The sequence below is a fragment of the Chiloscyllium plagiosum genome, unplaced genomic scaffold (assembly GCF_037043375.1).
Source record: "Chiloscyllium plagiosum isolate Xiang-an unplaced genomic scaffold, Cpla_swu_hap1 HiC_scaffold_42, whole genome shotgun sequence".
NCBI lineage: Eukaryota > Metazoa > Chordata > Chondrichthyes > Orectolobiformes > Hemiscylliidae > Chiloscyllium > Chiloscyllium plagiosum.
This window is the reverse complement of record NW_028270180.1, coordinates 4,112,926-4,131,031: the sequence shown is the minus strand read 5'-3', so window position 1 is coordinate 4,131,031 and position 18,106 is coordinate 4,112,926. Positions and strand designations below refer to the sequence as shown.

At 43.6% G+C, this 18,106-nt stretch overlaps 1 protein-coding gene across 3 annotated transcripts in view; it reads right to left on the bottom strand.

Moving 5' to 3' along the window:
* Positions 1-2,959: 2,959 nt before the first annotated feature.
* crtc3 (CREB regulated transcription coactivator 3) overlaps positions 2,960-18,106 on the bottom strand; it is an 84,794-nt gene continuing 69,647 nt past the window's right edge. For 2 of the 3 annotated variants that reach the window (XM_043680496.2, XM_043680497.2), the window contains 6 exons: positions 16,804-17,021; positions 14,668-14,960; positions 13,257-13,427; positions 10,259-10,417; positions 8,038-8,239; positions 2,960-7,262 (listed from right to left, as the gene is read on the bottom strand). In XM_043680496.2, coding sequence (XP_043536431.2) covers positions 7,054-7,262; positions 8,038-8,239; positions 10,259-10,417; positions 13,257-13,427; positions 14,668-14,960; positions 16,804-17,021 — 1,252 coding nt within the window. In that variant the 3' untranslated portion in view covers positions 2,960-7,053. The remainder of the gene's footprint in view (positions 7,263-8,037; positions 8,240-10,258; positions 10,418-13,256; positions 13,428-14,667; positions 14,961-16,803; positions 17,022-18,106) is intronic. The other variant, XM_043680498.2, reaches the window with a different exon arrangement.

Genomic DNA, 18,106 nt, shown 5'->3' with positions numbered 1-18,106 from the left:
CGTCTGACAGTTCGGCACTCCCTCAGCACTGACCCTCCGACAGTGCGGCACTCCCTCAGCAATGACCCTCTGACGTGTGGCACTCCCTCAGCACCAACCCTTCGACAGTGCGGCACTCCCTCAGCACCGACCCTCTGTCAGTGTGGCACTCCCTCAGTACTGTGCCTCCGATAGTCTGGCCCTCTCTCAGCACCAATCCTCCAACAGTGTGGCACTCCCTCAGCACCAACCCTTCGACAGTGCGGCACTCCCTCAGCACAGACCCTCTGTCAGTGTGGCGCTCCCTCAGCACCGGCCCTCTGACAGTGCGGTGCTCCCTCAGCACCGAAACTCTGACATTGTGGCACTCCCTCATGTTATGTTATTTTATGGATTGATTTTCAACAGCGTCTTACAAGACTTATACTCCTTGTGTAACAACAAACATATATTTCATTTATATATTGCTTTTTGACATAGCAGGAAATCCTAAGGTGTTTTACAGAAAGTGTTATAAGGCAAAATCAGACAGAAACCAAAGAGATGTTAGAGATGGGGTGGATAAGGGAAGAGATAAGGGATGACATAGTCCCAATGGGGCAAGATTAAAATTAAGGATATGCCAAGGTCAGAGTTGAAGGATTGCAGAGATCCGAAATTGTTGAGAGGAGCGAGGCCAGGAGGGGAGAACAAGGATCAGAATTTCATATTTGTGGCTTTCCAGGTCTGGAAGCCAAAGATATCCACAGCTACGTTCATTCCTTTATCAGACATCACAAAGTTAACAGGAGAACATCATGTTTCACATAATCCTTAGCAGAGGAGTTGCCAAAAACAACTCATGATTCTTACAATTATATTTTTCATTAAATGTTTCTTTTTCTGTGGGGCCTGGGATTAAGGGGGTGGATTTTCCATCCAGTCTCCTTCATAAATGGATCAGCCTACAGGGAGATGGAAATCCATTGCCAAACTCTGTGGCAATGCAGTGGCTAAAGGTGACAATTATCAGAGTTCCTGGAGGGAGAATGGATTGAAGGGGAAAGTGAGAAGCTCACTATAAAGAAAACATGCAATTTTCTCGAGCTTTTAAAATGGTACCAGTCTGAGGCTGCTGTCATAATTAAACTGTAAACAAACAATAAGTGGCTATAGTCCTATCAGTTCACATGGCTATGCTCTCATTAGAGAGAGAGACAGAGTTGCACTCCGTCAGCTCTGACCCTCCGACAATGTGGCTCTCCCTCAGCACTGATCCTCCCACAGTGCAGCGCTCCCTCAGCACTGACCCTCCGACAGTACGTTGCTCCCGCAGCACTGACCCTCCGACAGTGCAGCACTCCCTCAGCACTGACCCTCCGACAGTGCGTGCTCCCTCAGCACTGACCCTCCGACAATGCGGCACTCCCTCAGCACTGACTGACAGTTCACCACTGATCTTCATACAGTGCGGCGCTCCCTCAGCACTGACCCTCCGATAGTGCAGCGCTCCCTCAGCACTGACCCTCCGACAGTGCATACTCCCTCAGCACTGACCCTCCGACAGTGCATACTCCCTCAGCACTGACCCTCCAACAGTGCGTGCTCCCTCAGCACTGACTCTCCGACAGTGAGGCGCTCCCCCAGCACTGACTCTCTGACAGTTCAGCACTGATCTTCATACAGTGTGGTGCTCCCTCAGCACTGACCCTCCGATAGTGCAGCGCTCCCTCATCATTGATCTTCCAACAATGCGCGCTCCCTCAGCACTGACCCTCCGATAGTGCAGCACTCCCTCAGCACTGACCCTCCAACAGTGCGGCACTCCCTCAGCACTGACCCTCCAACAGTGCGGCACTCCCTCAGCACTGACCCTCCGACAGTGCGGCACTCCCTCAGCACTGACCCTCCGACAGTGAGGCGCTCCCCCAGCACTGGCTCTCTGACAGTTCAGCACTGAGCTTCATACAGTACGGCGCTCCCTCAGCATTGATCTTCCAACAGTGCGCGCTCCCTCAGCACTGACAATCCGACAGTGTGGCGTTCTCTCAGGACTGACTCTCTGATAGTGCGGCATTCCCTCAGCACTGACTCTGCCGACAGTGCGGCAGACCCTCAGCACTGACCCTCTGACAATGTGACACTCACTCAGCACTGACCCTCTGACAATGCAGCGCTTCCTCACGTGAGGGGAAACATTGAGGCGAATTTCCAATGATAACCTCAGCCAGTATGGGAATAACATGTACAAAACAAGCCACAGGTTCCATATAAACCTTTCTATCAACTGCTGCTGAGAAGCTGCAATTCTGACAAACACACCGCACAAAGTGAATGCAGTGCCTACTCCTCCTTAGCACTTACTGCCATCTGGTGTCAGTCTCTGAAACAATCCAGGGGACTCAGGCCAGTATATTGCAAACATTCATCTCCCAAGAGACACTGGATTTCAAACGTTGACTCTCTGCTCACAGAAGCTGCCAGACCTGCTAAACTTCTCTAGCCTCCTCTTTTTTTGTTGGAAAGGGTCTCTCAAAGTCAAGCCACTGGAAAATGTCAGGATCCGTTTTCCCATCATACTATCTTCCCTCGCCCCTCCAAGCCCAAAGGCTCACAGTTACAATCTCCGAGGAATTACCATCAACAAACATCCTTAATGTCATCAGATGTCCCAAAGAACCTAACAGGAACGATCTGGGACACGATGTTTTATACCAAATCACAGTTAATTAAAAAAAAAAGTTCTTTCATGGGACGTGGGTGTCATTAGCAAGGTTGGTATCAGCTGCCCATTCCTAAATGCACTTGGGAAGACGGTGACGAGCAACAATTATTGGCCTAGCCAGCAGCATCCATATCTGACAAAATCAATTTAAAATATCATGGTTTGTTATTAGGAAAAGCTCAAGACACCTTCCCTAATAAACAGCTCCAAATTAATCTCGATCCCCATTCCTTGGTATTTCAAGTGAGAAAAAGCTATAAACATATTTTGTGTAGATTTGCTTTGATATATTTTATTTGAAAGACAGGATGCAAAATGACATTTTACAAAAAGTAACACTAGCTCACAGATAAGTCCTATTTAAATATTACTGTACACTTCACAATAACTGAATTCAAAATGTCAAAGGATAGGTCACAAGAACCAGATACATAATGGTAAATATTTAATAAAATTAGTTTTTAAAAAATGGACAAGCTGCTGTCACAAAAATGGCTAACATGGACATATTGTTCAAGAGGTCAGAATAAATTAAAAAGGATTTACAATAAATGGACATTGATAAAATTCAATGATGATAAAAGAAGTCAGAAGGGCAAAGAGAGCTTAATACTGAGCTCAATCCAGCTGTAACGTAGCAACCCAAGAAATGGGCTATTGTAGGTACTATGCTGCATATTCTTCAAGCCAACCTCGGTTATTATCACTCCATTTTTCCTAAGGTGCAGACTTTTACTGTATAATTATACTGCTAACACGTCAACCAGAATGTGAAACAGATCAGCTTTTTGCAAGTTAGGAAGCCAAGACTACACCAAGTCTGCACATAGACACACACACACACTGACACAATGAATAGTGATCATGAGTTAAGAATGCAGACTGAAGCCAATTCAAATCTGATGGACACCAGAGCAGTGTGAGAGCCCGCAACAGGAGGTTCATTTCTAATCAATTACTGATGGATTTTGTTCCCAGATGGTGGGAGGTCAGCCTATTGTGGGGGAACAATTTTAACCTGTACCATCCTTGGAGAAATTTGGGGTAGTATGCAACATTGGTTTGACAACCTACCCAATTACACTCCCCATTCAGAGAACGCAGTCAGGTGGGGCATCACTCCAGTCATCCATCAGGTCAGGTAGATTAAAATCATGATCGTCATGATTTGGAGATGTAGGTATTGGACTGTGGTGTACAAAATTAAAAATCACACAACACCAAGTTATAGTCCCACAGATTTATTTGGAAGCACTAGCTGTTGGAGTGTTGTTCCTTCTGATGAACCACCTGATGAAGGAGCGGCGCTCCAAAAGCTAGTGCTTCCAATTAAACCTGTTGGATTATAGCCTGGTGTTGTGTGATTTTTATCTTAAACACTTCATGATTTTAGTTAAGTCATATTTCAGAGAATGAAACAGTGCACTGGGATCTGCTCTAGTCTGGTCAGACAAGGCTTTCCTTAGTCCCAAAGCATTGTGAACAGAGACAGATGAAAGATAAGGCTTGGGAATTTTATTAAAGTCATGAGTGGGGTAATAGTTCAAATGTACTCCCTACTGACAAAAAATATTTAAAAACCTTTTGTAAGAAAACACAAATGATAAAATATAGATGTTATAAGCATTTATACAACTGAATTAAACCAGCACCAAAAACAAATTGGATGATTTTAAACAGACCATAAAACCTACTCTACATCTCAGGAGGACTAGACCCTAAAATTGGGTCCACTGTGTTCTATTTTAAACAGGAGGCTGGAATATCCTGGCTCTGCACATTAATAAATAGACAGCTCTTTTCAAGATTTTAACAAACACACTTTTCTCCCCTGCAGCAAAACCCAGTTTATAAAATTTAACCAAACAGAATTTTGAATATTTGACATATCTGTACATTTAATTGCTGAAATAAACACAGTAAAAGGCTGGGAATACAGGTCAGTGAGAATCTAAAAGTAAGACAGTTCAGTATTCCTCATGAAAGGTTCCTTTGGCCACTAAACAAGTCACTTCACATTTACAGAATGTGATTGATCAAATTGTTAACCCCAACATATTCTGCTTTGAACTCAGGACATTGAACATATACTGTAAAATGATACATGGAGTTCAATGATTTCAATGTGAAGCCTGTTCCACTATTGTATCAATATTTCTTGTTTCACTCTTGTCTTGAGATGTAGGAGTTCTAGAGAGGGATAGAACTGTCTCTTTCTCGTGATCATTTCATGAAATGTTGGTTTCCAGACTATTAAAGGGAAAATAACTGTTGCAATGTCAAGGATGAGATGACGGTCTGAAACTGGAGGAAGAGGCGACCCTGTGTTCAGGTCCAAGACTATGAGACAGAGACACTTTCACTCAGTATGAGAGACTTCAGGAGTTTGAGTGGCCATTAGAATTAGAAACGTAGAGGTGAAACTTTGTCTGGAGTCTCTCTGAATCAGTGCTGGGGGTGAAAGGACAACAATGACACATTAGTGTCTAGTGCTGATACTTCTGAAAATACAATCCAACAAAACAGTGTGTGTAGTGCAATGACAGCAGAATTCTGATGTGCAATGAATTTGCCCACTGACATCCTCCAATCGATTGCGTCTTCAAAATGAGTCAAGACAGAGTACACCGAGGTGCAGGTTCATGATAAGCTCACATAAAATTTGTTTAAAGAAAAACAAATGCTTTATAAACCATGAGAGGCGAGATGGTTTACATGGAGCGGTATTAGAACTTTGTTTGTTGGTAGGGCTCCTGCTCTCAGCAAGAATCAAACACACATTTCCTCAGGTGAATTGAGACTGAATACATTTCACTCTCTTTTCCAACAATAAATCTGCATTTCAGCTTAACCTGGTACCTAATCCGGAGGGAGGTTCACCTCCAATCTTTCAGCATTTCACAAGCAGTGTTCTAGCCTCTCAAACCCTGAGCCGTAACTATCTGCCATTCTATTAACATTCAAATTCTGTGGGTAAGGCCTACAATTGCTGAGCACAGTGCACTTCCAGCTCCAGCTTCCAGCTGCAAGGTACAAAGGAACAATCAATTCTCTCCAAAGACAACTGCCAGGTTGTAATTCTCTGTCTATTAAGGCATTCAGTGGGTGTGTTAACCTCACAGTATAGCAATTTAAAGCTACAGCTTTTCACCATTCTGATATCAGAAACTCTGATTATATATTATTTAAATCCCATCCCACACAACTGAATATTTGCCTTGTGAAAAGAATTATAAATTATATTTATAATTAAAAAAAGAGAGGGGTCACAGCTGCCTGTTGCACTAGCCTCCACTAGACAGAAGAAAGGAAATTGGGTTCTGAAGTGACGACTTATTTCACTACAATTCAGCTTCTTTAAACTCTTACATTTTATAACATATTTAGAACTGCAGAAACTGCTTTCCTTCACAAATTAATGTGCACTTAGTTTTCGAGAATGAAAATTGCAATGGATAATGTTACAGATTAGCCAGAGAGGTCAGTGCCTACACCCCAACCTGGTCCCAAACACCACGTGACTGTTTCTCCTGGTCCCAGTGGGTCAAGTAGAAATTCAATCCACATCAAATATCAACTTTCTATGAGGCAAAGCATCAGGTACTCATTTTAATGATCTCCTCGTTGCCTGAAGGTGCAGACTTACGCTGGTGACTAGACTGTCAATTGGCCTCTGCTGCTTTCTTCATGTCTTACCCAATGCGCGGATGATGTTTCCACCAAAAAAGTCGAGAGTGGATCAGACTCACCCCAATCTGTGAAGATTCCAGCAGGGGTGAGGGGTTTTGGCCGATTTCTCACCCTTCAGCCCACAGAACGCTATGGCACGGAGTACTGACCAAATTGCTGTCCCAGCTAAGAGCAGCTCACAGCCCAGAGCATGACCAGGACCTGCTGGAGTACATTACGCCACACCACAAACAGCAACAAGTGTGGAAACAATGCCAAAGAATTCCATATCTTAATAGAGGCTTCAATTAGCTGTAGTGGTTTAGATTTAAAGACTAAAAAGAATAACATTTTACAAAATGCAAATTTTCTGGTTTTGATGTGAAAAGCTAAGATTTGAAATTTGTAAACAATTTGCATTACATCTATTTAAGTTAAATACAGTACAATCATGTGCCCTGTGATGGGGTGGTTATTGTCTGGCAATGGTCAGCTTAAATTGAAAAATATTTCAACCTTAACTCAGCTAAACATACACAGAAATGAATACAGTTAAAAACCAAAAGCAGTGACTAGTTCTTTAATCATTAAAAAAATAAGTCTTGTAGCCCATGTGCCATTCTGTAAGTGCTCTCCTTCACTCTGTAGTGTCCAGATATATTCTCTTCCGCCATCATCCCCAAAGTTACAAGTTGGGGCAGTTACACTCTGTCCGTCCTGAATGTATCTTCGATCGTGGGGTCAGCCAGAACCAGATCCGGATCACTGAGCATGCTCAGTCCATCTAGGCTAAGTGGTTCGATTTTTAACTCGTCATCCAGTTGGAACTGGCCATCGGTGTCAAAGGTCATGTCTGGGACACCAGCCAGAGCACTGCTGATATCCTTGCACAGGCTAGGTGGAGAATCCCCTGGAGTGCAACAGAAACAGAATGAAGTGACAAGCTGGCACAGGATTTCACACTAAACTTACAAACCCACGTCTCTACAGGCTGCTTTCCCTCTCACAGCAATAGTCCTGGTTCTCTGCTGGCCTCACTGGTAACTGAAAATGACCACCTTTTTATTCAGGAAGTGGGGACAATGTGGAACTGATGATCACATGGTTAAGGGAAATAGCACAGATGCGTTAAGGGGAAACTATAGAAACACAGCAGGAGAAAGGAATTCAAGATTATGTCAACTTCCTCATCAGTAGGTCAGGGCTGCTTCATCAATACATCCTGAAATATTTAGCCTCGACTGTTCAGTAAGAATTAATAAGCCTGATAAAACCAACTTTCTGTTCCAAACTTGTGGTATCAAAGACATTAGGAGGAATATTCCTTTACCCCCAAAATCCTTCTGTAAAATTCTAATGAACCAAGGCAGTTCCTGGGAACATTCCCGATGTTAATGAGTGGGGAGATGAATTGACAGAAGCAGGCCATTTGGTCTCACTGGTATTTACTATCCTTACAAACCTCTTTCCATCCCTTTTCACTTCATCCTATCAATATGGCCATTAACTCGAAATATTTGTCTCCACAGATGTTTCCTTCATTTCTGGCATTTTGTGTCTTTATTTCAGACTACCAGAATTTGCAATACTTTGCCTTTAGTTCTGTCAGTGTAGCACTGCTATGCCTTTCTACCATGTACATTTACCTAGCTCGCTCCAGCCAATGTTAGAGATTAGCTGCTCACCTGTTAAGATGATGTTGGGGATATTCCCGGTACAGGTGGAGTATGGCAGGTTGGGTTTCAGGTGAGGTGGGTCTTGGAGATTCCCAGTCAAACCTGCCGAGGAGGCCTGTGAGTAGTGCAGGCCGGGGCCTGGATTACAGAAGCTGCTGCCACTCATTGCCAAGGTGCCGACTGGGTTTTCCAACATGTTAAACTGCTCCAGCTGTGGGAGATGGGGAGGTTGGAATGAGCAGAGCAAAAAAAAAGCTTCAGAAATTATACCTTCGTTGTAAGGGAGGGTTGTTACTTACTCTACATATGACATACAGCAGACGTGTCCAAATTAAGGTTTCGAGCTAAACCAGCTCAAGCATGACCAACTCAGCTCCACCTGAGCCTGCAGTAGGATTTATTAATTTGGCCTGGTTCAAATTGTGGTACTTTCTCTTCACTAACATATCAATTCTGATTCAGAACACCATGATCAGTCAGCTGTGGCTCAGTGCTTACCAAACTTGCCTCAGAGTCAGAGCACCGTGGGTCCGTGCCCCAATCTGAAGAAAATCTTGGCAGAATGTTCCAGTGCAATATTGAGGGAATGCTACACTGTCAGCGGTGCTGCCATTTGGGTAAGACATTAGATGGAAGATTCATCAGTTCTCTCAGGAGGATGTAAAAGATCCCATGGCATGTAGAACAGGAGTAGGGAAGTTATCCCTGGTGTCCTGGACAATTCTTATCATTCACCCGATATCACAAAAACTGATCTGATCATTATTCTCACTGTTGCTTGTGGAAGTTTTCTGTTCACCTGTTGGTTGCTGTTATCCTTACATTATAACAGCAACTACAGTTCAAAGGTACGTCATAGGCTGTAAAGCATTTTGGGTTCTGGAGACTGTGAGCAGCATGGTTTAAATACACGTTTTAATTCTTTATCAATAGATGAAGATATAAACAGAGTCTTGGATAGAGGGAATTAACATATCCAGATCCCTTGAAATAAAGACAAAGCTTGGACAAACCTGACATACAGCACTAAGAAGAAACAAATATGGACCACTGCATTTCTGTGCAGGAGAAACAAGAATATAAATTTTAATGGATAATGGAGTCAAGTTGGGAAGGTGGCTTTGGGGAGGGAGACAGAATTTAATTTTTAGTTATTGTTCGTTCTTGAGTAATGGTTGATCTCATGTACAAGTCAACCCCTGACCTTTTATAAAGAAGCCTAAACTTTGTGCTTACCAGCTGCTTGCTGCAGAATGACCCTGACTGGGGGAGCACCCCAGTGACAGGAGCTGCTGAAGTCCATTAAACAAAATCTCTTTGGCTCGGTTTTGCACTGCTGAGGGTTGGGTTAGACTGGACTTCCACTCAGCAATTCTGTGAAAGCAAGGCAGTGGGAGAGGGTGGTCCACAATAATATCGGGAGTAAAAGTGGAACCCCTATATTTAATGTTTGAAACCAAACTTTTCCCCAAGTCTATATATGGTACCTTACACAGGGAGATGAAAGTAGGGAACAGACTTCACAAGGACAGTGAACTCAAGAGAGACATTTGTCAAAACACATCACTTACATCTTTGAGGTACAGAGGATCTGAAAGGTTCTGAGTTTTGGATCAAACAGGTGGAGTGCAGTGATCCCTCTCACTTTTCCAGTTTCCTCTGTTCACCTCTGGGTGACTGCTGGAGAAAGGACTTACAGGTGAGCTGGGAGTGGCTTACAAGGTCACAGAAGTCACAACTAAAGGTCAGGTCATGAGTAAGTCCCTTGGTGTGAGCAGCAGGTGAGGAAAGTGAGACAAAGTTTCTTCTTTCAGAAGGTCATTACTCTTTGTAATTCTATTCTGTAGAAAGCAGTGAAGGACAGACTATTGAATACATTCATTCAAAGCTGAGTTTGATAGATCTTTGATCTCTAAAGGAATTCAAGGTTGTGTTGATGGAAGGGGGAGGTAAAAACACAGTCTGATCTTGTTGAATGGCGGGGCAGGTTTGAGGGGCCAAATGACATCCTCCCCCCCTCCTAATTTGAATAACTCCAAGATGCTCTTTGGAATTAATTGAGTGAAAATCTAACAGTGTTTTGCAGCAAACACCGGCCACAGACTGATGGATGAATACATGAACATAAATATAAACACAACTCAGTGATGGAGATGGCCAATGAAGACTGAAAAGATCACACTGTATTCCAATCACAGGTTTACATCACTGTATAAAATATTTAGCATACCATAACCCGATCCCATTCTGATATCCCTAGACTGCACGGGATCTCCATAGGTCTGTTGATGGCAAACTTCCATACCTGCTGTGACAACGGCTTGGTGTTTCTGGCAACCAAGTGCTGCCCAAAATATGGATCACTGAGGATGTTTTCCATTGTGTCATTCTGTTAAATAGCAACAAAGTGGAGATAAAGAACAGTGTGTGCATCTAATAATACTGCATCTAATCCACTCCTGTGTTAACACACTGAAATAAGCCAAAGTTTATGCAAATTAACAGCCTGAATTTATTTTTAAATATATAGTATTTAGACAATGATAATTCCAACTAGTTTTCTTAGCACCATGCACGGATCTAGGTTAGTTACTACTGTCATTCTGGGTGTTAATTCTGACACTCATTTTGCATTCTTCACAAATTCACTACCTAGGCGAAAGTGGGTACTGCAGATACTGGAGATCAAAGTCAAGATGAGAGTGGTGCTGGAAAAGCACAGCAGGTCAGGCTCACTACCTACAGGGCCACGTACCTGCAAGACCAACCTGATTTTCTTTTCCCTTAATGGATTGCAAAGTCCATTGTGATAGCTAGGGGTTTATATCAAAGTGCTATCCATGTTTCGGTGATATTCACAGGAGGTCTGTACCCCTATACCCTATGGATAACGATGATTTACTGCAAACAAAACAGTCATTCTACAATCTATTCAACAGCTGTCTGGTGAAATGGTTTCTTTCTGAGAACCAAGAGTCAGGAAGCTGCTTTTGCACTTGTCCAGCAGGGGGCTTAACTGGACCCAATTGCTGTGAGTTGCTGCAGATAGTCTGATTCAACCCTGAATGAGCTAATGACAGCCAAATCCTCGATAGCACTGACTTCAAGCGGGTGTGAGGTGTGCTCTGAGCTCTTCAGGCATCAGCAGGACTATGACAGGGCAGACACAGAGTGTTTCCACTGGATCGGGGAGTCTCAGAATAAGGGATTTTTCATTTAGGTATGAGGAGGAGGAGAAATTACTTAGGGGTTGTAAATATATTAAAATTCTCTATCCCAGCCGATGGCGAATTTCCATTGTTGAATATATTTAAGACTAGAATAGACAGATCTTTGGTCTCAGGAAAGTGAAGGAAATGGGGAGCAGGCAGGAAGGGGGAGTTGAAACAGAAGGTCAGCAATGATTGTTTTAAACAGTGGAGCAAATTTGACAGGTCATGAGGTCTACTCCTGCTTCATGTTATGTTTAGATTTTAAAACATGAGCCAAAGAGATTAGAGTAAAATATTCTAAAAGTGAGCCCACAAATAGGATGTTAAAAACGCAGTTTTCAGACTCCCCCCATGGGTGTGTTGCCCTTCTCTACCTCCTTAATCTCCTCCAGTCTTACAAGATCCCCACACCTCTTTGATACCAGCCTTAGCTGCTTCCCTTCTCTCAGTCACCACATTGCTGGCTCCTACACCTTCAGCTATCTGAGCCCCAACCTCAGAAACACCCTCATTAACCTCTACTGGCCTCCTAAGATGCTGTTCATTTTACATCTTGTATAGCTTGGAATCTTGTTTCATTCATTACTTGCACCTTCAAAAATCCTTGGAATGTTCTACTCTGTAAATGATGCTATACAAGTTCAAGATGTCACTATTCTATCGTTATAAAATGACTTGCAAATTTATTGATTGCACTGAAAAATTTATTTGTTTGTATACTTTTGATAAATAATCTAATGTGCCAATAAAAATTTATATCAGCAGAGATTTTATGAAATTAAGTGAATAGGCGGAATAGTAGTAAAACAATTTCCAAGTAGACAAGTGTGAAACTTAGAACAGAGTACTTTCCAAACAATGAGAAACTAGAAGCTGTGAAGGCCCAGAGAGAGTGAAGCATAGAATCCCTACACTGTAGAAGCAGGCCATTCAGCCCATCAACTCCACAATGACTCACTTGACACCATCCCACCCAGACCTACCCCCTACTCTCTCCGTGATCCTGCATTCCCCATGGCTCACCAACACAGCTTGCATATCCCTGGCCACTAGGAGCAATTTAGCACGGCCAATCTGCTTAACCTGCACGTCTTTGGATTGTGGGAGGAAACTGGAGCACCCGGAGGAAACCTACCCAGATACGGGGAGAACGTGCAAACTCCACACAATCGCCAGAGGCTGGATTCAAACCCAGGTCCCTGGCACTGTGAGGCAGTAGTGTGAACCACTGAGGTAACATGCTGCCAAAGTTCAGGTACATTGATCATTAACATATTATGGATAAAAAGACAAATAGATTGCTGGCCTTTATATCGAAATGATGGCCAGAATACAAGAGGGTAGAAGGCATGCTTTAGCTTTACAAAGCTCTGGTGGTTCAAAGATGTGTAAGTTAGGGTGGTTTGGCCAGGTTAAATTGCCCGTCGTGTCCAGGGGTGTTCAGGTTAGCTGGGTTTGCTGTGGGAAATGCAGGATTATAGAGATAGGGTGGAGGTGGGGGTTCTGAGTGGGATGCATCTTTAGAGGATTGGTGTGTACTCAATGGATTGAATGGCCTGCTCCCACACTGTTGGGATTCTATGATTCTATGGTTAGTCCACACGGTGTTGTAGGCACCATACACACAATTTATACATATTATGAAATAAATATACTAAAAAAAAAGCTGAAGAGAAACAGCAGATTGTATGCCCTATCAAACCTGCTCTACTGTTCAATCCAAGCATGACTTTCCCTAGACCACAACTTCATTTTCCCAACTGCTCCCCACATCCCCCAATTCCCCGAGAACTGAATATGTGGCTGTCTCTGGTTAACTCTATTCAATGACAGAGCAAGCAGCTCGAGTTCGAGAATTTAATAGACTCACAACCCCTTCCGTGTGAAGTGAGTTCTCCTCATCTTGAGACTGTGCCCCCTGTTTCAGATTTCCCAAGGAGCAGACCTACTCTCTCAGGCAGGCCGATCTGATCAGTTCCCAGGCTACTCAATGTTTGATCCAATGACTACACTTACAGTGGGAGAGTGCAGTTCGATTGCTGATTGCTGAGAGAGGTGATGAAGAGGAGACACTGGTGACTGTCCCTGTGGGTGCTGCACTTTGTGTTGAGTTTGGTGCAGTTGTTGATAGAGGGGATAAGGCGGTAGGTGTTCCATGGTCATGTTACTTGTATCCAAGGCAACCCCCTGTGAACCAAAAGGCAGAATTAAACTATGTTGAGAGCGGAAATGACTGCCTTCTCTCCTAGTCCCTGGTTGGGCAAGCTAGACACAGCATCACTTGGTGCAGCTCAAACAAAAAAAAAGCATCAGCCCTGAACATGTGCATCATGTTTTGTGATTTCTGCTTCTGAACATTTGTTTTCCTCCCAAACTGCAGCTCTTTTAAATGGGAACGATGTATTTTGCCACATCCTGTCCAGCTGGGAGCTCACTGTCAAGACAGGCCTGGTACAGCGTTCCCGATCCAGCACTACACCAGAAAACCGGTGCCTCCCTGCTCAACATTTCACAGAAGAAGAAACTGCAAGGAAAGTGGCAACAGCAAAGTAGCATTTAAATCTTGCACAGTTTAAGTACGATCCACATGGCTTTTCATCTGAAAGCCCTGTCTTTGGAAATTGGCTGCACTGCATATGTTTGCATTATACCAAGTTCCACCAAACGGCCAATGAAACCTGCTGCACAGAACCGGTTTCCTGGCTACACCTCCATTTTACCAACTGCTCCTGCAAAGTGTGTCTACATTTGTTAAGAGTTTGGTATAAGCAACTACTGGCTCTGATGGTCAAGGCTAAATTAACAAAAACGGGCACTACTTAGATACGTGGTGCCGACTAGTTTAATGCCTGTTAGTTATCAGCAGCAGGAAGCCCGTTTTATCTTTAATTCTTCCATGGCATATAGGTGTCACTGGTTTGGCCAGCATTTATTGACCATTCCTAATGAGTTAATAGTGAACCACATTACGGTGGGTCTGTAGTCACACGTAGGACAGACCAGGTAACAATGACAGATTTTCTTCCCTAAAGGACATAAATGAACTAGATGGATTTTTATGACAACTAACAGTGGTTTCATTTGACTGTCACTTCCAGATTTTTATCGAATTCAAGTTCCACTACTTGCCATGATGAGATTCAAACCCAGGCTCCAACAACATTATCTGAGTCTCTGGATTAATAATCTAATGGTAATACTGCTAGAGCCATCGCTTCCCAGGGTACTGAGTTCAGTGGAACGATACCAGCTCCTGCTGCCAAAATCAGGCAACCTGGCACAGACTCATGAACTGATCCATTCTGGTCTATGAGACTTTAACAATATACCAAAGCTGCTCCGTTATCACTAATAGGGAAGCAAAGTAATGTAACTGCATCCCTCCCGGCCACCGGAAACCCATTTAAGGACCTTCCATCACACGTACTTGTGCTATCGACGATAGCGTTGGTGACATGGTTGGTGAGAACTGTTTACTCATGGACCTTCGAGGCTCCATTCCTGGCGAGAGTGTTAGCGGACTGACCGGTGTCTGCCGTCGGCGTGGCGAACTCTTCAAGGCGGTTGGGATGGACGGGTTGCTTAGCGATGACCGTAGTGAGGAGTGGATGGAGGGGTTGCTGAGGGAGTGATTGTTTAAAGGAGACTGCAGCATGGAGTTGCTGAGTGAAGCCTGTATTGATGGGTTACTCAGAGAGCTGTGCAAAGACGTGGAGAAACCTAGAAAAATAGAGAGAAGAAAGAAATCAAAAACGGAAATGTTCTTGATGGTAATCCCAGGAGAAAGTGAGGACTGCAGATGCTGGAGATCAGAGTCGAAGAGTCTGGTGCTGGAAAAGCACAGCAGGTCAGGCAGCATCTGAGGAGGAGAATCGACATTTCAGGCATAAGCCCTTCATTCCTGATGCTGTGCTTTTCCAGCACCACACTCTTGATTGATGATAATCCCACCCACATGTGGAATGCATTACCTGGGAGGGAAGTGGGAACAATTCCATACCAACTTTCAAAAGGGAAGTGCGTGAATATTTATGAAGAAACATTCCGTAGGGTTATAGGGAAAGATTGGTAGAGCAGCAGGTTTAATTGGAAACATCAATCAAAGGACATAGGCCCAATGGGCTGATTGGCCTTCTCCAGTGCACTGTAATTCTATCAATTTCAATAAATATAGTTACACAAGACCAAGGCATCTACATTAACTCATCAGTGACTTGGTAAACGTATTGTCAATGTATAATTAAACTGTACACACTCGAAGGTTTAGGCTGACTCTTCAGTATGTGTTGAATTAACTGCCAAGAGAGGTATGGATCATCCATTTCACCATTCGGAAGCTCCCAATGGGAGGGCAATGGGAAATCTCCCAGGGTTCCTACCTCAATGCTGGGTAATGCGGGTTTGTGGTCCTCAGGCAGGGCTGTGATACCTTCCACAGTCATAGTCTCTCACTCATGGAGCTCAGGTGAGGTTTTTAACACGCAGGTTCAGTTGGCAGTTAGGAAGGCAAATGCAATGTTAGCATTCACTTCAAGAGAGCTAGAATACAACAGCAGGGATGTACTGCTGAGGGTCTATAAGACACTGGTTAAACCGCATTGGGAATATTGGGAATAGTTTTTGGCCCCGTATCTAAGGAAGGATGTGCTGGCTTTGGAGGGGATCCAGATGAGATTTACAAGAATGATCCCAATGATGAAAGGCTTAACATGAGGGGTGGTTGAGGACTCTGGATCTATACTCTGTGGAGTTTAGAAGGATGAGGAGGGGATCTAATTAAAGCTTACAGAATACTGAGAGACCTGGACAGTTTGGGCGTGGAGAAGATTTTTCTGCTCGGCCAAACTAGGATCTGAGGGCACAGCCTTAGAGTGAAAGGACAACTCTTTAGAATTGAACTGAGGAGGAATTTCTTCAGTGAATCTATGGAACTCATTGCTGCAGTGGGCTGTGCAGATCACGTCATTGAGTGCATTTAAGACAGAGCTAGATAGGTTCTTGACGGATAAGGGGATCAAGGGTTACGGGAGAAGGCAGGAGAATAAGGTTGAGAAACTTTTCAGCCGTGATTGAATGGCAGAGCAGACTGGATGGGCCAAATGGCCTAATTGTGCTCCTATATCCTATGGTGTTACAGGTCGCAACGTATAACTGATGTTCATCGCAAAATGGTGTGGAGTTAAGTTACTCAATTCCAGGTGGACAGCAATACTGATCTCCTGCATCTCCTTCAATGTGTCGTCAGTTTCCAGGAGTTGCTGGATACATTTTGCAATACCAGGACTAACTTTGTCCTGCTCCCAAACTCCAGAGGCCTGGGGGCGACACACAGACCTGGGGGCAATAATGATTGGAGAAATGTTCTGCTGGCTGAGCTACTGGGAATTGAATCAGATGCTTCCCAGCCCATTTATCTGCCAGATCTTCATACTTTTGTGATACAGCTTTACTTGTCAGCAAATCCCTATTCATACACCAACCTGACTCACGACCTAGAAGAAAAACAACGAAAAGTGGCCATTAAAGCTGAGTCAAATCAAAGCTGCACAAATCACTCCCTCACCTTGAGAGTTGCTGATGCCCAGGTGTGTCATGGTAGCAGCCAGGTTGCTGGTACTGTTGCCTCCACTGATATTGAGGAAGCTGCTGTCTTCAGGGTCCAGAGGGGTCGGCAGAGGTGACGGGAAGTGAAGGTTTGTGAGGTCTGGCAGGGAGCCTCCTGTGTTTAGTGACCCTTGAAAATGTGACAATCCGACATTCTGCTCTGGGGATGGATAGATACTTGAAGGAGGGAATCAGAACAATCAAATAAAAAGTCAGCACTTTTTTCTGAAATTATTTGTGAAAGCACTTTGTATACAAACTAATTTTCCCATCAACTTCCTGTAGCAACAATTTCGTCAGCTATTTTTCAAATAGCAAGATACCAAAGACAAATGAGCAGTTAATTTGTTTTTGCATCAGGGAGCACTTCATTCCATGATGCAGTATGACATTATGGTGTTAGCCTTGATTTTAGATACAACCCACAAAACATGGCTTGAACTCGTAATCTGTTGGAATACAGGTTATTACAAAATCACTCAAACAGATATTATAATAAAACCCAGTTCAAAAATAAATATGGTACCGATGCAATTGTTTTTTGAAAATGTAATGGTTTTACTGACTATTGTGGAAAGGTTTGTCTTGGAATCAGTGACAGGATAGTCATTCTATGGCAACATGAGACAGTTTCACCAGTGCAGCTTCTCACATGTTATGGTGCCACTGGTTCATGACATTTCCATGTGGAATTCAGGTAATAGGTGTCAAGCAGGTTTCTAATGGGTTCCAAGAGCTTCCTTTTATCTTTAGCCTCAGGTATGTTGCCCCAATGATCACATTTGGGAGGGATATCGGGTCAGGATTTCATATTAAGACTGATGCAACATCCCTTTCACTGCAAAGCACGACACATGTAAATGCAGAAAAATCCCATAGTTATTCACTTATCACTGAATTGTTTTCGTATAGCAGCTTTGTCTGCACCAGGTTGCAGAGCATTTTAAACTTGGTGCAAATCTCCCGTCTTTTCCCCAACCTCTGCACTGTTTTGAGTTAAATAATCATCCAATGTATTCTTCAATTGAACCTTGCTTTGGTGGCTCAGTGGTTAGCACTCTGCCTCACAGCACAGAGACCTGGGTTTGAATCCACCCTCGGGCTTGTGTGGGGTTTGCACATTCTGCCAATGTCTGCATGGGTTTCCTCCCGGTGCTCCGGTTTCCTCCCGCAGTCCAACGATGTGCAGGTTAGGATTGGCCATGCTAAATTGTCCAGAGATGAGTATGCCTAATGGATTGCTATGGGAATGCAGGGTTATA